The following is a 24,053-nucleotide window of genomic DNA, read 5'->3' as shown; positions in this document are numbered from 1 at the left end:
ACTGAAATCTTCTTAACAGTACAACAAAATCTAAACCACTAAAGCCAACAATACAGGAGTATAACGTTCGAAAAAAATTTCTTTGGCTGCGCAGCATGTGGGATCTTAGCTCCCCAACCAGGGATTGAACCCACGCCTGCTGCATTGGAAGCGCAGAGTCTTCACCACGGGACCACCGGGGAAGTCCCAGGACTATCACTTTTAAAGGAGAAGGTACAAACCCCTCGGTTCTATGAACTGGAGATTTTTAGTAAGAAGTCAATATATTTGTTGTTAGGCACATTTTATGTTAGGCTGTCTCCCTGCACAGGATGCAGGCGCCTTGAGAATGGAAGTCATATCCCTCTATAGTACGTCCCTCTTCTTTCTGCTTTGCAGTTTGCTGCTCCACTTGTTCAACCCCACCTAGTAATAACCTATACTTCCCTTGTTCCTGTTTTCCCATCTGGAAAACAGACAAAAGGCAACCAAACAACGCAAAGGTCTCAACAAATAAGGGATATCCAAAACCAGAGATGGCCAGAACTTCTGTACCCCTGATGAAATAGTCCTCATACAAAACCTGATAATCAAATTCCTTAATGCTAGGAATCACAGTGAAAAATAGTATCTGAACTGACTTCTGTCAGATGAGTGAGAACTAAGGTTAATTCAGTGTATCTGAAGCATAGAAAGTGAGGGCAAAAGTGGCACAAGATGGGGCTAGAGAAGCAGAGAGGATTCTAGACCACGCAGAGTCTTAAAGGCCAACAGTGTGTTTTCTATTCTCAAAACAATGCTTGTGAGCGATGTTTATGAGCAACGTTCCAACTTGCTTTGAAGGTTTCTTGTGTGAAGAGTGGATTGGAAGGAAACAAGATATATGGACACCAGTTAGGACCTAATCGCAACAGACAGGCAAGTTCAGTATTAGGAAGTTGAGGAAGAGCTGGCTGACAGATTCCAAAGAAATTCAGGAGATGAACTGAAGCGGGCTTAATGGGGTAGGAGATGGAGGAAAGGAAGGTCTTAGGGAATTCAAGGGTTTACTGCACACATGAGCAAAGTCTCAAAATTAATCATTTGAACGTACAGAGGCGGATCTCCCAAATGACACCGGTTAGGAAGCAACGGTACGCCCTTTAGAATTCCTAGAGACAACACAAATCAACTGTTTCGATGGAAAATTCGGCGGGACTCTTGATTTCCATGGGAATACAGAGAAAAGAGACACTGATCTGGCTTGCAGGTATATTTAGGAAGTTGTTAGCCGGACATCACCTACTAGTATCATGTAAGTAGGCCGTCCGAAGTAGGAAGCTTAGGGGAAAAACCTGGAGGAAAACTTAAAAGCTTAAGCCACACCTCTACACTACACCACCTTTCACAATTTCTTCTCAGATAAGCATCATCCCCATCAGTGAAGAAACTCGTACCTCATAATAGGAAAAACAGGCCTAAAGATTCAATGTGTGTCTTGGGAGGTCCCATCTATGCGATATCTTCCTGGGACCAGAAAAGGCCCCAGGAAGATCCATCTCTGCACCCCTGAAAGCTTACCACCAAGGAAAATGACTAGGTCCATAGATTTCCTCCCTCAAACCAGCTTACCTCACACATAGATCATTAGCAACTCCGCCCTTACTCACATTATCACAGTCACAAGAGTGGTTAGGGAGAAAAGCACTAACCAGGGGAACTAAAACAGAGGCAATCCAGGCCAAGCTGGGCTGGTGGCAGATATCTGCTCCTTACGCTCGGGTGCATAATGCGACTCACCACAGTGCCTTTTTCACAGACCCTTTTGAACGTTTCTCCACAGAATCCAACAGCTCAAGTTAGTTCATGACGCTTCAAGGTCAACAATCGTCAAGAGAAAAACATGCAATATGTCTTACAATGTTGGATTCCTTACAAACAGGACAAGGAGATAACCATGTAGACAAAACCAGAGCATTTGAAAACATCTGTATTCTACAAACACACCAGTGAATGCTATAAATAAGGTACTATGACATAAAACAAAATGAAAACTAGATGTGAGACTCTTCTCTTCAGTGTACAGACTTCATGGCAGTTGCTGCACACTATCTAGCTACTTAGATCTTTAACTCTCTGTTCTGTTAATACCAAATGAGGCCCAAGTGTGTCAACCTGTTTCCCACAGAAACCAAAAAGTCTACATGCATCTCTTTTCTCCTGTGCCCTTTCACCTTACCTGCTCCCAATTCTCCACCAACGTCCTCCTCTTTCTCTAATTATTCTCCTCTTCATTTTGCTTGGCCTTGCCCCCAAGCATGCAAGACAGAGAGTCCTAGAGGTCCAAGATTCTAGAGTGGCTGTTTGCAAGGCGGAGGAGATTACAGTAACTGCCACACTGTATATACTTCTGTGCAAAGAAAAAGGGACAGTGTTCAGAATGTCTCTCACATATAACAAGAGCTGGAGATGGCAGGATACCTGTGTGGCCCAAGGAACTAGAGCTAGCAAATTATGGGCCAAACAATTGCAACCAAAGGCTGGAAGAGGAAAGGTCTGCAACCAGCTCTGTCTCCTAGCTCTCTGGTATTTGCTGCCAACGGGCAGAGTCTATTTCGTGAAGCATCAAGCACTGAAAAGAAGACTCCTGCTGCTGGAAGTTGACAGGAAGTAACGTCCAATGCAAGATCAAGGCTTGTCCTCGAAGCAATGCCCATAATGGAAGAGAAAAAAAAAAGAGAAAGCGGAAGTGAAATGTTAAGTCGCAAGTCCAACCTGGCCCCCAGCCTAGCCCAGCCCAAGGAAGGTAGGAGTCAAGGAGAAGAAACTAAAAGAGAAGAGCCTTGGACCACAACATTCTCCACAAGGTACACTCAAGAAACTTCACCCTACTCTTGAACCAAGTTACAAAGAGAGCTTCTTAATCCCTACTTTGGCTCCTTAAAAGCTGCTATCAGTTCACTCATTAGACACATATGATTTCAGAACAACTGTAATAGTTCAAACTAGATGGCTCTTTCCTTCCTAAGGATTATTAATTAAAGAAGATCTATATAGCTCTAAGTATATGATACATAAAATAGAATACTCTGTAGAATATAAGTAACTCTTAGTTCAGTGTATTAATGAACGTCTGTAAGAAATGTGGCAATGATTTCCCTAATGGAAGAGCCTGGGGGAGGTAAATCTGTCTTCTAGGATTTCCTCCCCAGAGCTCAGAAACTCAGGTGTTGTTTTAGCTCTCCTACACTCTCTTCACCCAAGCCCGCCTTCCTGTTGGGGATCGGACCTCCCTATTGGCTCTCTCATACCTTTCAACTGCCTGCTTTGTGACATCACTCTCCTACCAAACCTACTACCACTTGGTAGAGTCTTGGGGTTTCCGTGGAGCTGTTTGGACCAGTAACCAGTGACCTCTGTACTGGACACGTGCGCCGTTCAGCTGCAGCCACTCGGACATCCTCTAGTGTTGTCTCCTCATCCCTGGTACCTGCAGTGGATGCTTCCTCTTCTCTGACCATGTCAGGTAAGAAAAGAAACTTTGGAAAGTTTTGCGTTCGATTCTTTTGCCCCTAAATTGAGTAGGAGATTCAAAATAGCATGGAATAATGAGGGAAAGTATTGAACTACACGTCTGGAGACCTAATTTCACTTTTGACTTTGACGTTTACTATCTGTGTGACTTTGGACAAATCACTGGCTGTCTCACAAAGCCTGTTGCTTTCCTTAACTGTTACGTTAGGATACCACGTTGGGTTGATCACTCTGATCCCCTTCTTTTCCAGTATTGAGCCTTAAAGGGTACCCATGTAGAAAACGAAATCAGACACTTCTCAAGAGTGTTTCAACAGAAACATAGAAAAGCCAGGGGACATAGAAAACTAGCAATATATACCAAGATGTTTCATCTCTAATGGTCTCCCTCCACTAGGATTTCGACTAGTTGAAAAGAGAGAATAGGGAGAGAGGATGGAGAGTACTGGGCTCTACAGGGAGGCACAGAGTCGAGCGTAAGGAAGTTTAGGATGGTTTTCATTAGCACAGGCCAACAGGCACCAAGAGATGGGAGAAAATGTAAGAATGAAGAGGGAAAGCATAGAGGAGCTCTCAAGAAAAACGGAGTTTGCAATGGAATGCTGATGGGAACCAAAGATTTTCAATTAAAGCAGAAACAGCACAGAGGGAAACCTGCTCAGAGCAGGGCAAAACCAAGTTGATGGTAGCAAACCCTTACATTAACAGACTAAGAAGGAAAGTAAGGCCAGAACAGGGGATCACCAGGAAAGGCAGCTTATCAGAAAAGTCATACTCCGTTTTCTTTCTTTTATTGCCTCTCTGAATACAGTTGGCCACTTGACAGTTTTGAATATAAACATTTTAGAAATACGTTTTAGAAATGATGCCTCCTATAAACAAGCAACCACAGTGGTTATCTAGGGGGCTGCTTTTCAGTGTTTTATTCTTTCTAATTTTTAAACTAGGTAGACATTTCACCAATTCAACATTTTAAGTGATATCTTCTAAATTGAATCAGAAGGACTATTTTCCTTGGTGTGATATGTAGGTTCTAAGGCAAGGCTGCTTTTCATTTTTACAGTTATTTCCTTCCTAACACAGAGAGCACATTGATCAACAGCCATCGTTCGCTTGTAGATCTTAGCTACCGAAGAAGAAGAAGAAGAAGAAGAAAAAGTCAAGCCCCACATCTCTAATTCCCCCCACTTAGGGAATTCCCTGGCGGTCCAGTGCTTAGGACTCGGTGCTTTCACGGCCAGGGCCACGCGGCGCGGCCAAAGAAACAAAACAAACAAACATCCACATTTATCGAAAACCATATTGTGGAGTCCTGTGGATTTTCTTACATTTGAAAATCTTTTTTAATTGGATTCTAGGCATGATGGTTTTTTGAGGTTTTGGGATGCCATCTTCTTGGATGCTGAAGATGATTCTAATCTAAGTTCTAGGATAAATCCAAAAACCTTCCTGATACATTTTAAGCTTCCTTTCTGCTTATTATATAAGCTATATTCATTGAAATATATATTTCTCCTAGGCTTAATACCTCTTACTTGCTGGGTAAAAATATGAAGGAGCACAATAATGAAACTCTTTTACACTTATTATTTTGCTGTCTGCTTCGTACCGGTTTTCATTGAAATACTTGTCTATATGTGTTGTGGCTACCTATACATGCACATTTATTGCATTCTGTTGCTTGTTATGCATTTTTTACTGACATACCTTCTCTGTCTGTATGCATTGGCTAGGAATTCATTCACCTCTATCACCTCCATCGTGTCTTCTGGTTAATAGTATTCACTAAAATAGAGTGGGCAAAATTCACTTTCATAATATTGCATGGATGGTACAGAATGCCATTTGTTAGTAAATTCATTAGGCTTCGATACTTGCCACATACCCCAGTTTTCATTAATATCTATGGATTTCTTTTTCGTTAACGTAATATGCTTGTCATGATTTTTCTTTGTCTTTCTAGAACTTATTGTATCTTCCTCCATATAAATCATACGCAATAGATCAGCTTATTCATCTATTAATTATTACTGCTATTATTATTGGTGGTGGTGTTATAACCACTTTACAGGTGAGGAATCTGAAGTAATCAGATAACTCTTCCCTTTCCAAAAGCACTTAAGAAATCCACTTTCGGGTAATCATTTTGAGGTAGGATGAGAAACCAGGCTTGAAGAGGGCAAAAATGACTCTTTCAATTCACCAGTTGGACTGAGCTGTACGTCACCTCTAGGTAATAGCGTGGGAACTGCACAAGCAAAGGGAGACACTGAAGACGACAATGGTAACAGCCGTACTGTTTTCTAATGGACAAAAAAAATGCCTATATTATAAGTTCTATTTCTCCTGCTTTCTGGCAGTATCATGCTCAGAGTGGAGTCCTGGCAAGGAAGTCAGGATACTTAGGTTCTGAAACCTGGTAATGATACTAACATAATGAGAGAACTTGAACAAGTCAACCCGACCTCTCTGAGCCTCAGTTTCCTTACTCACGAAATGAGACTGAGAACATCGAAGTTCTCTAAGGGCCTCCTAGTTCTAAAATGCTTCCAGTCTAGGAAATAGCATAGAAGTCAATACGAGTGCAGGCTGAAGGGAAAGACAGGGCAGGGAGAAGGTTGCTTCCAGCCTAGAGAACAATCTCTGAACCACACCACTTGGCTCTTCTGCCCGTCTGTGCCCAAGATGGGAGCACAGGCAGTTAATAGAGAAGAGTGGAAAACTGCTCAGTCCTTACAGCCATCATCAACTGTCTGATTTTGGGTTTCTCAGGAAGTAGTGATAGTAGAGGTGTCCTGATAGCAAGAACCTTCAGATGATGCCGTTCCTCAAACGTAGTGAGAATTTCTCAACCTCCCTGAGTTTTTCATGACCCTCTTGTTCTTACAGAAAATTTCCAACATCCATCTCTACTTGGAACTCTAAATTCTCTGCAGCATTCTCCTCCTGTGGTGAGCAATGCAACTTCCCTAACACGAAGTGTCTGCAACTTCTCCAGAGTCTCTGCCCCTGCCGTCAGTTCGGCATCGGCTACCGGTACCCCTTTCCAGACACTCATGGGTAGTGCCTACCTTTACCAACATTCTAGCACGACTATGTTATCTGGAGTTACTGACCACAGCCAGATCTCCACTTCAGCTGCTTCCTATCCAGGTGTTCTTGAGTGGGACATCACAGCAAGCACTGAAAAGAATTCTTCTTCACTCGGAGACTTTACTCTGGCACTCACTGACCGCCACACAGCTGCCTCCTCCATGTTTCTGGCAGCCCAGTATGATAAAACTTCAGACGCCAAGAACATGGTCCCTCTACATCCATCGCTTTCTGCCAGCCTTGCTCAGGGAACACCATCTCAGATTCCAAATCAGGGGCAGAGCCGCCTGTCACTTCCCTGCCAGGACGGAAGCCAGGTATATTACTATAACCAAGGCACACTGGGGTCTTTACTGTATGGAGAACTTGGCTCCTGCCCGCAATCCTACGGCTCGGCGTCATACACAGGAAGTCGGGCCTCTGGGCAACCAGAAATGGGAATGGGACTGAAGGAGATTCAGCCCACAAATATCCGACCACCAGCTTCCACCTCTGCAGTCTGCCACCCTGTGTCTGCTCAACGCATCACAGAAACAAGTTTTCAAGGTGAGTATAACAAACGCCAGAGAAAGTTGAAGAATGAGGTCGGCATTCAAAAATGGGGTCAAATCGACAGCTGGGAAGGGGTGTAGAGGCAGGTAGAATTTAGATCCTGAGCCTTTAATAACCACTACCTTCGCTCAGTGCCCTCTGTTTTTAGACTCTATATGAGAACACCTAGGGCTTCCCTGGTGGCGCCGTGGTTAAGAATCCGCCTGCCAATGCAATGCGGGGGACACGGGTTCGAGCCCTGGTCTGCGAAGATCCCACATGCCGTGCAGCAACTAAGCGCATGTGCCACAACGACGGAGCCTGCATTCTAGAGCCCGTGAGCCTCAACTACCGAAGCCCACGTGCCTACAGCCCATGCTCCGCAACAAGAGAAGCCACCGCGATGAGAAGCCCGCACACCGCAACCGAGAGTAGCCCCCGCTAGCCGCCAACTAGAGAAAGCCCGTGCACAGCAATGAGAGACCCAGTGCAGCCAAAAACATAAATACGTAGAATAAATAAGTTCAAACAGTAAATAAATACATAAACATAAATTACAAAAAAAAGAACACCTAATGCAGGTGGGAAGGTGGGAGGGCCACTGTAGAGGTCATCTATGCTACATGTACAAGAACGCCGAGAGCACACCAATCGGTACCACACTTTTCACTGCTGTAGCCGATCGTTCCCCCTGTACTGCCACACTGTAGCACTCCCTTCCCTCATCTACTGCTATAGTCTCTTCGGAAGGTGTTTCAGAACTCTTGTTATGTGAGTGCCAGTTGAACTGTCCTCACTTCCTTCATTTATACCAGGATTGAAGACCTTGTGGTCCGAGATCCTGTCCAGAGAGCAAGCAGGCTAAGACTCTGTCTTTGTTGATGTGTTTCATCAGCAAGGGCTCTACCCCCTCTCCTAGTTCATGGTGTGACGTGTTCTTGGCCTCTCGGGAAAGTGGGGAGAATGGAAAGGACCCTATATGAGAATGCTAGGCTTTGTAAAACATTTCAGGTTTTTAAAAATAAGACTCATTTTGTATTGGACTTATAACAGTCCTATGAAATACAAAGCGAGCCGAGAATCAGTGACAGGAAAGGCTCACCAGTAAGAATTACAACAGTCACCGCTTACCTCGTAGCATAGGGCACTGTCCGTGATCCTTAAGAAGAGTTAGTAGAAATGCCTTGCCCATCTTGCCCCTGAACCCCTTGAAAGGTACATGACTGCTGTGTTGGTGTTTAGGGGGAGCATCTCACTTACCAGGGACTGACTTCTCCCTTGATCCCTTTGTAGGGATGGAGACCTCCCCCCTGGTGATGAAAAATTCCCTGGGATTGCAACCTCCAAGCCAGACGTTTTGTGTGACACAAAGTCAAGAACTCCCCAAGTCCTGCAGTAGCAGAAACAGCCACATACTTGAGAGTAACCCACCATCTGAACTTGGGGACATTTCAGTGACAGCTCCAGTCCAGAGTGCCAGGCGTCTCCTGGCCCTGCCTCCAGCTCCAAGCCAGGGACAAATAGAGAGTAAGCACGTGGATGATATCAAAACCAAGCTTTCAAAGCCTCTGGATGCCTACCAGATCCCAACAGAGAACCAAGATCCTCCACTACTCCCTTTAGGAATCCCTGATATTCACCAGCCGCTGGCCTGCACCGATCCCCTCAGCCAAGAGGAGCAGCCTGGTTCTGAAAATGCTGATCTGGGAGAGAACAGCCGGAGTCGTCAGGACCTAGGGACACTTGAAAATGGGATTGAACCTAGCAGTGGTCTTGCAGACATTACTACACTGGCGGAGGATATTCACCTTCCCCAGCTCTTTAATCCTTTGAAAGATCTTGATCAATCCCAAGGTCCCAACGTGATCAAAGCTAAAGACACCAGAGCCATTAAGGTGAATCAGGTGCAGGAAAAGCCAAGTGTCATAAAGGTTCCCTCTGATCAACCCAGGAAGAACAAACAGAAAGCCTCTGAGCCTATCAGTGGCGCTCCCAAGGCCAAAATCCAGCCAAAGAATCCAGAGTGCCTGTTAGGGGGAGAAGTGGTTATATGCCACGCTGCAGTCAGTGACAGGGCTCCTGTGAACACGGCCAAGCACTCTCAAGGCAAACCTCAGAAAGCTGCATCCAGAAAGATCAGCAAAACTAAGAGCCACGGGCAGGAAAAGACCAAAAGGACCAGAGGGAGAAACAAGGCTGAGGAGAACAAGCAGTCAGGGAACAAAGTCAAGGCAGAAGAGAAGCCAGCAATCCCCCACACGAAGCGAAAGGAACACCAAACTGAGCTTCTCCAACAGAGCTTTCAAAAGCCTCGAACCTCCCTTGGCGTGCGCATGCTGGAGTCTGTGAAGGTTCTTCATGCGCTGGGGAAGAAGAATGAGACGAAAACTGGGCGCTCTTCCTGTCGGCTCTTGGGAAAGTCAAGCAACCCCAAAGACCCCCAGCCACCCCCAGCTATCCAGCCATGGCGGCATACCCCACGTGAGGGGAAGGGTCCTGAGAAAACGCAAGTCCAAGCCCAGAAACCAGACAGCAGTGCTGAAACAGAGTGTCCGTCTCCAGCCCAGTATGAGCGGCCTCCTCCTGGGAAGGTCAAGTTGATACCTCTGCCTTTTTCTGCCTGGGACAAGCCTCAAGCTCGACCCGCTCCTCGGAGGCCACAGTCTCTGGCCTCACATCGGCCTGCTGGGGCTTACCGTGCCCAGCCTGGTTCTACTGACTCAGCTCAACCTGCTGCAGCCAATTCATCCCAGCCAGCTCCTGCCTCTTTGCCAGGCCCCGCCAAACCAGCTCAGCCAACTGTGACCAACCCAACCCAACCGGCTTGGCCCAACCATACCCAGCCTCGTGTCCCTCAGTCTGCTGCTCCTAGGCCTGCACCCTCCAAAACTTCATCTGGCGCTCCTCTCCAGCGGGAGCCTGTTCCCCCTGCTGTGAATAAGCGCCAGTCCCCACCCAAGCTCCAAACCCACTTTCTACTCCAAGACTTCAGCAAGCAACGAGTTCCATGGAGGGAACCCAACGTGCCTGAGCCAGTCATGTCAAAGCCCATCGAACAAGAGCAGAGGCCAGAGCGAGAGGCCATGAAGAGGCGGGCTCAACAACAACGGGAGAATGCTGCCAGATACACCTCTTCGGGCAAGCTGCAATTTTTCACCGAGAGGGAAAACGAAATGGAAATTGCCGACTACTACGGATACGTCAAGTGAGAGCTGCTAGGATTCTTGGTGCCACCTTGGCTACCAGCTGTTCTTCCATACACAGGTAAGACAGGTATAGAACTGAGTAAGTAAATGGAATACAATTAATAGACGAGTAACAAACCTTTCGAATTTTCAGATGCTGCTAACTGGGGCGTGAGAAAGGAAGGACTGAAAGTTGGATGGGAGAATGAAGGAAAGGGGTAAAAACTGAGCAAAGAGGAAGGAACTTGGCCCAGGGCTAGGAAGGCCAAAAGAGACGTATGGATTTAGGAAAGGAAGCAGGAGCGAGGATGAAATGGCAGAAGTAAAAAGCAGGGTCAGAGGTCTGGGTTGAAAGAACACAATTGGAGTAGAGTTGAAGGTGACAGAAGATGAGTCTAGGTTTACTAGGAGAAATAGAAAAAGTCTCTCGGGGACGCTGGCCTTAAGTCTCACAACCACCAGATAGGTATTTCAGAAAACAAGAGGTTCAGGACACATCTCTGAAAGGTCTGAGTTGCCTTATTCAGGTGTGACTGTAGTGGGGGAATAGGGAAATCTACCAGAGAAGTGGCTAGGGCTCAGAGTTATCCTAGGGGCAGCTGACGACAGGGGCAGAGCCAAGGGAACTGCTGGATCAGGAGGCCCACGAACAAAGCAGGGGCATAGCCGCCTGTCACTTCCCTGCCAGGAAGGAAGCCAGGTATATTACTGTAACCAAGGCACACTGGGGTCTTTACTGTATGGAGAACTTGGCTCCTGCCCGCAATCCTACGGCTCGGCGTCACACACAGGAAGTAGGGCCTCTGGGCAACCAGAAATGGGAATGGGACTGAAGGAGATTCAGCCCACAAATATCCGACCACCAGCTTCCACCTCTGCAGTCTGCCACCCTGTGTCTGCTCAACGCATCACAGAAACAAGTTTTCAAGGTGAGTATACAGACGGCAGAGAAAAGTTGAACAATGAGGTCAGCATTCAAAAATGGGGTCAAATCGACAGCTGGGAAGGGGTGTAGAGACAGGTAGAATTTAGATCCTGAGCCTTTAATAACCACTACCTTCTCTCAGTGCTCTCTGTTTTTAGACTCTATATGAGAACACCTAGGGCTTCCCTGGTGGCGCCTGCCAATGCAGGGGACACGGGTTCGAGCCCTGGTCTGCGAAGATCCCACATGCCGTGCAGCAACTAAGCGCATGTGCCACGACGACGGAGCCTGCATTCTAGAGCCCGTGAGCCTCAACTACCGAAGCCCACGTGCCTACAGCCCATGCTCCGCAACAAGAGAAGCCACCGCGATGAGATGCCCGCACACCGCAACCGAGAGTAGCCCCCGCTAGCCGCCAACTAGAGAAAGCCCGTGCACAGCAATGAGAGACCCAGTGCAGCCAAAAACATAAATACGTAGAATAAATAAGTTCAAACAGTAAATAAATACATAAACATAAATTACAAAAAAAAAGAACACCTAATGCAGGTGGGAAGGTGGGAGGGCCACCGTAGAGGTCATCTATGCTACATGTACAAGAATCCCGAGAGCACACCAATCGGTACCACACTTTTCACTGCTGTAGCCGATCGTTCCCCCTGTACTGCCACACTGTAGCACTCCCTTCCCTCATCTACTGCTATAGTCTCTTCGGAAGGTGTTTCAGAACTCTTGTTATGAGAGTGCCAGTTGAACTGTCCTCACTTCCTTCATTTATACCAGGATTGAAGACCTTGTGGTCCGAGATCCTGTCCAGAGAGCAAGCAGGCTAAGGCTCTGTCTTTGTTGATGTATTTCATCAGAAAGGGCTCTACCCCCTCTCCTAGTTCATGGTGTGAAGTGTTCTTGGCCTCTCGGGAAAGTGGGGAGAATGGAAAGGACCCTATATGAGAATGCTAGGCTCTGTAAAACATTTCAGGTTTTTAAAAATAAGACTCATTTTGTATTGGACTGACAACAGTCCTATGAAATACAAAGAAAGCCGAGAATCAGTGACAGGAAAGGATCACCAGTAAGAACTACAGCAGTCACCGCTTACCTCGTAGCATAGGGCACTGTCCGTGATCCTTAAGAAGAGTTAGTAGAAATGCCTTGCCCATCTTGCCCCTGAACCCCTTGAAAGGTACACGACTGCTGTGTTGGTGTTTAGGGGGAGCATCTCACTTACCAGGGACTGACTTCTCCCTTGATTCCTCTGTAGTGATGGAGACTTCCCCGCTGATGAAAAATTCCCTGGGATTGCAACCTCCAAGCCAGACAGCTTTCCTATGGAATGACAGAGAACTTGTCAAGGTGAAACACCAGTCTGCGGGAGAAAGGGAGGAAGAGAATGATGGAAATCGTTTCTGGGAAACTATTTTTACATTATGTGTTGTTTGTTCCCGGTAAATAAACTGAAATCTTCTTAACAGTACAACAAAATCTAAACCACTAAAGCCAACAATACAGGAGTATAACGTTCGAAAAAAATTTCTTTGGCTGCGCAGCATGTGGGATCTTAGCTCCCCAACCAGGGATTGAACCCACGCCTGCTGCATTGGAAGCGCAGAGTCTTCACCACGGGACCACCGGGGAAGTCCCAGGACTATCACTTTTAAAGGAGAAGGTACAAACCCCTCGGTTCTATGAACTGGAGATTTTTAGTAAGAAGTCAATATATTTGTTGTTAGGCACATTTTATGTTAGGCTGTCTCCCTGCACAGGATGCAGGCGCCTTGAGAATGGAAGTCATATCCCTCTATAGTACGTCCCTCTTCTTTCTGCTTTGCAGTTTGCTGCTCCACTTGCTCAACCCCACCTAGTAATAACCTATACTTCCCTTGTTCCTGTTTTCCCATCTGGAAAACAGACAAAAGGCAACCAAACAACGCAAAGGTCTCAACAAATAAGGGATATCCAAAACCAGAGATGGCCAGAACTTCTGTACCCCTGATGAAATAGTCCTCATACAAAACCTGATAATCAAATTCCTTAATGCTAGGAATCACAGTGAAAAATAGTATCTGAACTGACTTCTGTCAGATGAGTGAGAACTAAGGTTAATTCAGTGTATCTGAAGCATAGAAAGTGAGGGCAAAAGTGGCACAAGATGGGACTAGAGAAGCAGAGAGGATTCTAGACCACGCAGAGTCTTAAAGGCCAACAGTGTGTTTTCTATTCTCAAAACAATGCTTGTGAGCGATGTTTATGAGCAACGTTCCAACTTGCTTTGAAGGTTTCTTGTGTGAAGAGTGGATTGGAAGGAAACAAGATATATGGACACTAGTTAGGACCTAATCGCAACAGACAGGCAAGTTCAGTATTAGGAAGTTGAGGAAGAGCTGGCTGACAGATTCCAAAGAAATTCAGGAGATGAACTGAAGCGGGCTTAATGGGGTAGGAGATGGAGGAAAGGAAGGTCTTAGGGAATTCAAGGGTTTACTGCACACATGAGCAAAGTCTCAAAATTAATCATTTGAACGTACAGAGGCGGATCTCCCAAATGACACCGGTTAGGAAGCAACGGTACGCCCTTTAGAATTCCTAGAGACAACACAAATCAACTGTTTCGATGGAAAATTCGGCGGGACTCTTGATTTCCATGGGAATACAGAGAAAAGAGACACTGATCTGGCTTGCAGGTATATTTAGGAAGTTGTTAGCCGGACATCACCTACTAGTATCATGTAAGTAGGCCGTCCGAAGTAGGAAGCTTAGGGGAAAAACCTGGAGGAAAACTTAAAAGCTTAAGCCACACCTCTACACTACACCACCTTTCACAATTTCTTCTCAGATAAGCATCATCCCCATCAGTGAAGAAACTCGTACCTCATAATAGGAAAAACAGGCCTAAAGATTCAATGTGTGTCTTGGGAGGTCCCATCTATGCGATATCTTCCTGGGACCAGAAAAGGCCCCAGGAAGATCCATCTCTGCACCCCTGAAAGCTTACCACCAAGGAAAATGACTAGGTCCATAGATTGCCTCCCTCAAACCAGCTTACCTCACACATAGATCATTAGCAACTCCGCCCTTACTCACATTATCACAGTCACAAGAGTGGTTAGGGAGAAAAGCACTAACCAGGGGAACTAAAACAGAGGCAATCCAGGCCAAGCTGGGCTGGTGGCAGATATCTTGCTCCTTACGCTCGGGTGCATAATGCGACTCACCACAGTGCCTTTTTCACAGACCCTTTTGAACGTTTCTCCACAGAATCCAACAGCTCAAGTTAGTTCATGACGCTTCAAGGTCAACAATCGTCAAGAGAAAAACATGCAATATGTCTTACAATGTTGGATTCCTTACAAACAGGACAAGGAGATAACCATGTAGACAAAACCAGAGCATTTGAAAACATCTGTATTCTACAAACACACCAGTGAATGCTATAAATAAGGTACTATGACATAAAACAAAATGAAAACTAGATGTGAGACTGTTCTCTTCAGTGTACAGACTTCATGGCAGTTGCTGCACACTATCTAGCTACTTAGATCTTTAACTCTCTGTTCTGTTAATACCAAATGAGGCCCAAGTGTGTCAACCTGTTTCCCACAGAAACCAAAAAGTCTACATGCATCTCTTTTCTCCTGTGCCCTTTCACCTTACCTGCTCCCAATTCTCCACCAACGTCCTCCTCTTTCTCTAATTATTCTCCTCTTCATTTTGCTTGGCCTTGCCCCCAAGCATGCAAGACAGAGAGTCCTAGAGGTCCAAGATTCTAGAGTGGCTGTTTGCAAGGCGGAGGAGATTACAGTAACTGCCACACTGTATATACTTCTGTGCAAAGAAAAAGGGACAGTGTTCAGAATGTCTCTCACATATAACAAGAGCTGGAGATGGCAGGATACCTGTGTGGCCCAAGGAACTAGAGCTAGCAAATTATGGGCCAAACAATTGCAACCAAAGGCTGGAAGAGGAAAGGTCTGCAACCAGCTCTGTCTCCTAGCTCTCTGGTATTTGCTGCCAACGGGCAGAGTCTATTTCGTGAAGCATCAAGCACTGAAAAGAAGACTCCTGCTGCTGGAAGTTGACAGGAAGTAACGTCCAATGCAAGATCAAGGCTTGTCCTCGAAGCAATGCCCATAATGGAAGAGAAAAAAAAAAGAGAAAGCGGAAGAGAAATGTTAAGTCGCAAGTCCAACCTGGCCCCCAGCCTAGCCCAGCCCAAGGAAGGTAGGAGTCAAGGAGAAGAAACTAAAAGAGAAGAGCCTTGGACCACAACATTCTCCACAAGGTACACTCAAGAAACTTCACCCTACTCTTGAACCAAGTTACAAAGAGAGCTTCTTAATCCCTACTTTGGCTCCTTAAAAGCTGCTATCAGTTCACTCATTAGACACATATGATTTCAGAACAACTGTAATAGTTCAAACTAGATGGCTCTTTCCTTCCTAAGGATTATTAATTAAAGAAGATCTATATAGCTCTAAGTATATGATACATAAAATAGAATACTCTGTAGAATATAAGTAACTCTTAGTTCAGTGTATTAATGAACGTCTGTAAGAAATGTGGCAATGATTTCCCTAATGGAAGAGCCTGGGGGAGGTAAATCTGTCTTCTAGGATTTCCTCCTCCCCAAAGCTCAGAAACTCAGGTGTTGTTTTAGCTCTCCTACACTCTCTTCACCCAAGCCCGCCTTCCTGTTGGGGATCGGACCTCCCTATTGGCTCTCTCATACCTTTCAACTGCCTGCTTTGTGACATCACTCTCCTACCAAACCTACTACCACTTGGTAGAGTCTTGGGGTTTCCGTGGAGCTGTTTGGACCAGTAACCAGTGACCTCTGTACTGGACACGTGCGCCGTTCAGCTGCAGCCACTCGGACATCCTCTAGTGTTGTCTCCTCATCCCTGGTACCTGCAGTGGATGCTTCCTCTTCTCTGACCATGTCAGGTAAGAAAAGAAACTTTGGAAAGTTTTGCGTTCGATTCTTTTGCCCCTAAATTGAGTAGGAGATTCAAAATAGCATGGAATAATGAGGGAAAGTATTGAACTACACGTCTGGAGACCTAATTTCACTTTTGACTTTGACGTTTACTATCTGTGTGACTTTGGACAAATCACTGGCTGTCTCACAAAGCCTGTTGCTTTCCTTAACTGTTACGTTAGGATACCACGTTGGGTTGATCACTCTGATCCCCTTCTTTTCCAGTATTGAGCCTTAAAGGGTACCCATGTAGAAAACGAAATCAGACACTTCTCAAGAGTGTTTCAACAGAAACATAGAAAAGCCAGGGGACATAGAAAACTAGCAATATATACCAAGATGTTTCATCTCTAATGGTCTCCCTCCACTAGGATTTCGACTAGTTGAAAAGAGAGAATAGGGAGAGAGGATGGAGAGTACTGGGCTCTACAGGGAGGCACAGAGTCGAGCGTAAGGAAGTTTAGGATGGTTTTCAGTAGCACAGGCCAACAGGCACCAAGAGATGGGAGAAAATGTAAGAATGAAGAGGGAAAGCATAGAGGAGCTCTCAAGAAAAACGGAGTTTGCAATGGAATGCTGATGGGAACCAAAGATTTTCAATTAAAGCAGAAACAGCACAGAGGGAAACCTGCTCAGAGCAGGGCAAAACCAAGTTGATGGTAGCAAACCCTTACATTAACAGACTAAGAAGGAAAGTAAGGCCAGAACAGGGGATCACCAGGAAAGGCAGCTTATCAGAAAAGTCATACTCCGTTTTCTTTCTTTTATTGCCTCTCTGAATACAGTTGGCCACTTGACAGTTTTGAATATAAACATTTTAGAAATACGTTTTAGAAATGATGCCTCCTATAAACAAGCAACCACAGTGGTTATCTAGGGGGCTGCTTTTCAGTGTTTTATTCTTTCTAATTTTTAAACTAGGTAGACATTTCACCAATTCAACATTTTAAGTGATATCTTCTAAATTGAATCAGAAGGACTATTTTCCTTGGTGTGATATGTAGGTTCTAAGGCAAGGCTGCTTTTCATTTTTACAGTTATTTCCTTCCTAACACAGAGAGCACATTGATCAACAGCCATCGTTCGCTTGTAGAGCTTAGCTACCGAAGAAGAAGAAGAAAAAGTCAAGCCCCACATCTCTAATTCCCCCCACTTAGGGAATTCCCTGGCGGTCCAGTGCTTAGGACTCGGTGCTTTCACGGCCAGGGCCACGCGGCGCGGCCAAAGAAACAAAACAAACAAACATCCACGTTTATCGAAAACCATATTGTGGAGTCCTGTGGATTTTCTTACATTTGAAAATCTTTTTTAATTGGATTCTAGGCATGATGGTTTTTTGAGGTTTTGGGATGCCATCTTCTTGGATGCTGAAGATGATTCTAATCTAAGTTCTAGGATAAATCCAAAAACCTTCCTGATACATTTTAAGCTTCCTTTCTGCTTATTATATAAGCTATATTCATTGAAATATATATTTCTCCTAGGCTTAATACCTCTTACTTGCTGGGTAAAAATATGAAGGAGCACAATAATGAAACTCTTTTACACTTATTATTTTGCTGTCTGCTTCGTACCGGTTTTCATTGAAATACTTGTCTATATGTGTTGTGGCTACCTATACATGCACATTTATTGCATTCTGTTGCTTGTTATGCATTTTTTACTGACATACCTTCTCTGTCTGTATGCATTGGCTAGGAATTCATTCACCTCTATCACCTCCATCGTGTCTTCTGGTTAATAGTATTCACTAAAATAGAGTGGGCAAAATTCACTTTCATAATATTGCATGGATGGTACAGAATGCCATTTGTTAGTAAATTCATTAGGCTTCGATACTTGCCACATACCCCAGTTTTCATTAATATCTATGGATTTCTTTTTCGTTAACGTAATATGCTTGTCATGATTTTTCTTTGTCTTTCTAGAACTTATTGTATCTTCCTCCATATAAATCATACGCAATAGATCAGCTTATTCATCTATTAATTATTACTGCTATTATTATTGGTGGTGGTGTTATAACCACTTTACAGGTGAGGAATCTGAAGTAATCAGATAACTTTTCCCTTTCCAAAAGCACTTAAGAAATCCACTTTCGGGTAATCATTTTGAGGTAGGATGAGAAACCAGGCTTGAAGAGGGCAAAAATGACTCTTTCAATTCACCAGTTGGACTGAGCTGTACGTCACCTCTAGGTAATAGCGTGGGAACTGCACAAGCAAAGGGAGACACTGAAGACGACAATGGTAACAGCCGTACTGTTTTCTAATGGACAAAAAAAATGCCTATATTATAAGTTCTATTTCTCCTGCTTTCTGGCAGTATCATGCTCAGAGTGGAGTCCTGGCAAGGAAGTCAGGATACTTAGGTTCTGAAACCTGGTAATGATACTAACATAATGAGAGAACTTGAACAAGTCAACCCGACCTCTCTGAGCCTCAGTTTCCTTACTCACGAAATGAGACTGAGAACATCGAAGTTCTCTAAGGGCCTCCTAGTTCTAAAATGCTTCCAGTCTAGGAAATAGCATAGAAGTCAATACGAGTGCAGGCTGAAGGGAAAGACAGGGCAGGGAGAAGGTTGCTTCCAGCCTAGAGAACAATCTCTGAACCACACCACTTGGCTCTTCTGCCCGTCTGTGCCCAAGATGGGAGCACAGGCAGTGAATAGAGAAGAGTGGAAAACTGCTCAGTCCTTACAGCCATCATTAACTGTCTGATTTTGGGTTTCTCAGGAAGTAGTGATAGTAGAGGTGTCCTGATAGCAAGAACCTTCAGATGATGCCGTTCCTCAAACGTAGTGAGAATTTCTCAACCTCCCTGAGTTTTTCATGACCCTCTTGTTCTTACAGAAAATTTCCAACATCCATCTCTACTTGGAACTCTAAATTCTCTGCAGCATTCTCCTCCTGTGGTGAGCAATGCAACTTCCCTAACACGAAGTGTCTGCAACTTCTCCAGAGTCTCTGCCCCTGCCGTCAGTTCGGCATCGGCTACCGGTACCCCTTTCCAGACACTCATGGGTAGTGCCTACCTTTACCAACATTCTAGCACGACTATGTTATCTGGAGTTACTGACCACAGCCAGATCTCCACTTCAGCTGCTTCCTATCCAGGTGTTCTTGAGTGGGACATCACAGCAAGCATTGAAAAGAATTCTTCTTCACTCGGAGACTTTACTCTGGCACTCACTGACCGCCACACAGCTGCCTCCTCCATGTTTCTGGCAGCCCAGTATGATAAAACTTCAGACGCCAAGAACATGGTCCCTCTACATCCATCGCTTTCTGCCAGCCTTGCTCAGGGAACACCATCTCAGATTCCAAATCAGGGGCAGAGCCGCCTGTCACTTCCCTGCCAGGACGGAAGCCAGGTATATTACTATAACCAAGGCACACTGGGGTCTTTACTGTATGGAGAACTTGGCTCCTGCCCGCAATCCTACGGCTCGGCGTCATACACAGGAAGTCGGGCCTCTGGGCAACCAGAAATGGGAATGGGACTGAAGGAGATTCAGCCCACAAATATCCGACCACCAGCTTCCACCTCTGCAGTCTGCCACCCTGTGTCTGCTCAACGCATCACAGAAACAAGTTTTCAAGGTGAGTATAACAAACGCCAGAGAAAGTTGAAGAATGAGGTCGGCACTCAAAAATGGGGTCAAATCGACAGCTGGGAAGGGGTGTAGAGGCAGGTAGAATTTAGATCCTGAGCCTTTAATAACCACTACCTTCGCTCAGTGCCCTCTGTTTTTAGACTCTCTATGAGAACACCTAGGGCTTCCCTGGTGGCGCCGTGGTTAAGAATCCGCCTGCCAATGCAATGCGGGGGACACGGGTTCGAGCCCTGGTCTGCGAAGATCCCACATGCCGTGCAGCAACTAAGCGCATGTGCCACAACGACGGAGCCTGCATTCTAGAGCCCGTGAGCCTCAACTACCGAAGCCCACGTGCCTACAGCCCATGCTCCGCAACAAGAGAAGCCACCGCGATGAGAAGCCCGCACACCGCAACCGAGAGTAGCCCCCGCTAGCCGCCAACTAGAGAAAGCCCGTGCACAGCAATGAGAGACCCAGTGCAGCCAAAAACATAAATACGTAGAATAAATAAGTTCAAACAGTAAATAAATACATAAACATAAATTACAAAAAAAAGAACACCTAATGCAGGTGGGAAGGTGGGAGGGCCACTGTAGAGGTCATCTATGCTACATGTACAAGAACGCCGAGAGCACACCAATCGGTACCACACTTTTCACTGCTGTAGCCGATCGTTCCCCCTGTACTGCCACACTGTAGCACTCCCTTCCCTCATCTACTGCTATAGTCTCTTCGGAAGGTGTTTCAGAACTCTTGTTATGTGAGTGCCAGTTGAACTGTCCTCACTTCCTTCATTTATACCAGGATTGAAGACCTTGTGGTCCGAGATCCTGTCCAGAGAGCAAGCAGGCTAAGACTCTGTCTTTGTTGATGTGTTTCATCAGCAAGGGCTCTACCCCCTCTCCTAGTTCATGGTGTGACGTGTTCTTGGCCTCTCGGGAAAGTGGGGAGAATGGAAAGGACCCTATATGAGAATGCTAGGCTTTGTAAAACATTTCAGGTTTTTAAAAATAAGACTCATTTTGTATTGGACTTATAACAGTCCTATGAAATACAAAGCGAGCCGAGAATCAGTGACAGGAAAGGCTCACCAGTAAGAATTACAACAGTCACCGCTTACCTCGTAGCATAGGGCACTGTCCGTGATCCTTAAGAAGAGTTAGTAGAAATGCCTTGCCCATCTTGCCCCTGAACCCCTTGAAAGGTACATGACTGCTGTGTTGGTGTTTAGGGGGAGCATCTCACTTACCAGGGACTGACTTCTCCCTTGATCCCTTTGTAGGGATGGAGACCTCCCCCCTGGTGATGAAAAATTCCCTGGGATTGCAACCTCCAAGCCAGACGTTTTGTGTGACACAAAGTCAAGAACTCCCCAAGTCCTGCAGTAGCAGAAACAGCCACATACTTGAGAGTAACCCACCATCTGAACTTGGGGACATTTCAGTGACAGCTCCAGTCCAGAGTGCCAGGCGTCTCCTGGCCCTGCCTCCAGCTCCAAGCCAGGGACAAATAGAGAGTAAGCACGTGGATGATATCAAAACCAAGCTTTCAAAGCCTCTGGATGCCTACCAGATCCCAACAGAGAACCAAGATCCTCCACTACTCCCTTTAGGAATCCCTGATATTCACCAGCCGCTGGCCTGCACCGATCCCCTCAGCCAAGAGGAGCAGCCTGGTTCTGAAAATGCTGATCTGGGAGAGAACAGCCGGAGTCGTCAGGACCTAGGGACACTTGAAAATGGGATTGAACCTAGCAGTGGTCTTGCAGACATTACTACACTGGCGGAGGATATTCACCTTCCCCAGCTCTTTAATCCTTTGAAAGATCTTGATCAATCCCAAGGTCCCAACGTGATCAAAGCTAAAGACACCAGAGCCATTAAGGTGAATCAGGTGCAGGAAAAGCCAAGTGTCATAAAGGTTCCCTCTGATCAACCCAGGAAGAACAAACAGAAAGCCTCTGAGCCTATCAGTGGCGCTCCCAAGGCCAAAATCCAGCCAAAGAATCCAGAGTGCCTGTTAGGGGGAGAAGTGGTTATATGCCACGCTGCAGTCAGTGACAGGGCTCCTGTGAACACGGCCAAGCACTCTCAAGGCAAACCTCAGAAAGCTGCATCCAGAAAGATCAGCAAAACTAAGAGCCACGGGCAGGAAAAGACCAAAAGGACCAGAGGGAGAAACAAGGCTGAGGAGAACAAGCAGTCAGGGAACAAAGTCAAGGCAGAAGAGAAGCCAGCAATCCCCCACACGAAGCGAAAGGAACACCAAACTGAGCTTCTCCAACAGAGCTTTCAAAAGCCTCGAACCTCCCTTGGCGTGCGCATGCTGGAGTCTGTGAAGGTTCTTCATGCGCTGGGGAAGAAGAATGAGACGAAAACTGGGCGCTCTTCCTGTCGGCTCTTGGGAAAGTCAAGCAACCCCAAAGACCCCCAGCCACCCCCAGCTATCCAGCCATGGCGGCATACCCCACGTGAGGGGAAGGGTCCTGAGAAAACGCAAGTCCAAGCCCAGAAACCAGACAGCAGTGCTGAAACAGAGTGTCCGTCTCCAGCCCAGTATGAGCGGCCTCCTCCTGGGAAGGTCAAGTTGATACCTCTGCCTTTTTCTGCCTGGGACAAGCCTCAAGCTCGACCCGCTCCTCGGAGGCCACAGTCTCTGGCCTCACATCGGCCTGCTGGGGCTTACCGTGCCCAGCCTGGTTCTACTGACTCAGCTCAACCTGCTGCAGCCAATTCATCCCAGCCAGCTCCTGCCTCTTTGCCAGGCCCCGCCAAACCAGCTCAGCCAACTGTGACCAACCCAACCCAACCGGCTTGGCCCAACCATACCCAGCCTCGTGTCCCTCAGTCTGCTGCTCCTAGGCCTGCACCCTCCAAAACTTCATCTGGCGCTCCTCTCCAGCGGGAGCCTGTTCCCCCTGCTGTGAATAAGCGCCAGTCCCCACCCAAGCTCCAAACCCACTTTCTACTCCAAGACTTCAGCAAGCAACGAGTTCCATGGAGGGAACCCAACGTGCCTGAGCCAGTCATGTCAAAGCCCATCGAACAAGAGCAGAGGCCAGAGCGAGAGGCCATGAAGAGGCGGGCTCAACAACAACGGGAGAATGCTGCCAGATACACCTCTTCGGGCAAGCTGCAATTTTTCACCGAGAGGGAAAACGAAATGGAAATTGCCGACTACTACGGATACGTCAAGTGAGAGCTGCTAGGATTCTTGGTGCCACCTTGGCTACCAGCTGTTCTTCCATACACAGGTAAGACAGGTATAGAACTGAGTAAGTAAATGGAATACAATTAATAGACGAGTAACAAACCTTTCGAATTTTCAGATGCTGCTAACTGGGGCGTGAGAAAGGAAGGACTGAAAGTTGGATGGGAGAATGAAGGAAAGGGGTAAAAACTGAGCAAAGAGGAAGGAACTTGGCCCAGGGCTAGGAAGGCCAAAAGAGACGTATGGATTTAGGAAAGGAAGCAGGAGCGAGGATGAAATGGCAGAAGTAAAAAGCAGGGTCAGAGGTCTGGGTTGAAAGAACACAATTGGAGTAGAGTTGAAGGTGACAGAAGATGAGTCTAGGTTTACTAGGAGAAATAGAAAAAGTCTCTCGGGGACGCTGGCCTTAAGTCTCACAACCACCAGATAGGTATTTCAGAAAACAAGAGGTTCAGGACACATCTCTGAAAGGTCTGAGTTGCCTTATTCAGGTGTGACTGTAGTGGGGGAATAGGGAAATCTACCAGAGAAGTGGCTAGGGCTCAGAGTTATCCTAGGGGCAGCTGACGACAGGGGCAGAGCCAAGGGAACTGCTGGATCAGGAGGCCCACGAACAAAGCAGGGGCATAGCCGCCTGTCACTTCCCTGCCAGGAAGGAAGCCAGGTATATTACTGTAACCAAGGCACACTGGGGTCTTTACTGTATGGAGAACTTGGCTCCTGCCCGCAATCCTACGGCTCGGCGTCACACACAGGAAGTAGGGCCTCTGGGCAACCAGAAATGGGAATGGGACTGAAGGAGATTCAGCCCACAAATATCCGACCACCAGCTTCCACCTCTGCAGTCTGCCACCCTGTGTCTGCTCAACGCATCACAGAAACAAGTTTTCAAGGTGAGTATACAGACGGCAGAGAAAAGTTGAACAATGAGGTCAGCATTCAAAAATGGGGTCAAATCGACAGCTGGGAAGGGGTGTAGAGACAGGTAGAATTTAGATCCTGAGCCTTTAATAACCACTACCTTCTCTCAGTGCTCTCTGTT

At 46.3% G+C, this 24,053-nt stretch overlaps 1 protein-coding gene across 1 annotated transcript in view; it reads left to right on the top strand.

Annotated features, from left to right (window-relative positions):
- The window catches only part of LOC309622303 (uncharacterized protein), a gene marked incomplete at both ends in the record, with an annotated part of 32,273 nt that extends 9,274 nt beyond the window's left edge, over positions 1-22,999 (top strand). The window contains 3 exons of the mRNA XM_082409420.1: positions 16,052-16,167; positions 19,056-19,805; positions 21,084-22,999. Coding sequence (XP_082265546.1) covers positions 16,052-16,167; positions 19,056-19,805; positions 21,084-22,999 — 2,782 coding nt within the window. The remainder of the gene's footprint in view (positions 1-16,051; positions 16,168-19,055; positions 19,806-21,083) is intronic.
- Between the last annotated feature and the right edge of the window lie 1,054 nt (positions 23,000-24,053).

Source organism: Balaenoptera borealis (assembly GCF_965194805.1).
Source record: "Balaenoptera borealis genome assembly, contig: HAP1_SCAFFOLD_2067, whole genome shotgun sequence".
In the NCBI taxonomy this organism is placed as follows: domain Eukaryota; kingdom Metazoa; phylum Chordata; class Mammalia; order Artiodactyla; family Balaenopteridae; genus Balaenoptera; species Balaenoptera borealis.
Note: the sequence above shows the minus strand (reverse complement) of the source record. Positions and strands in the feature narration are given on the sequence as shown.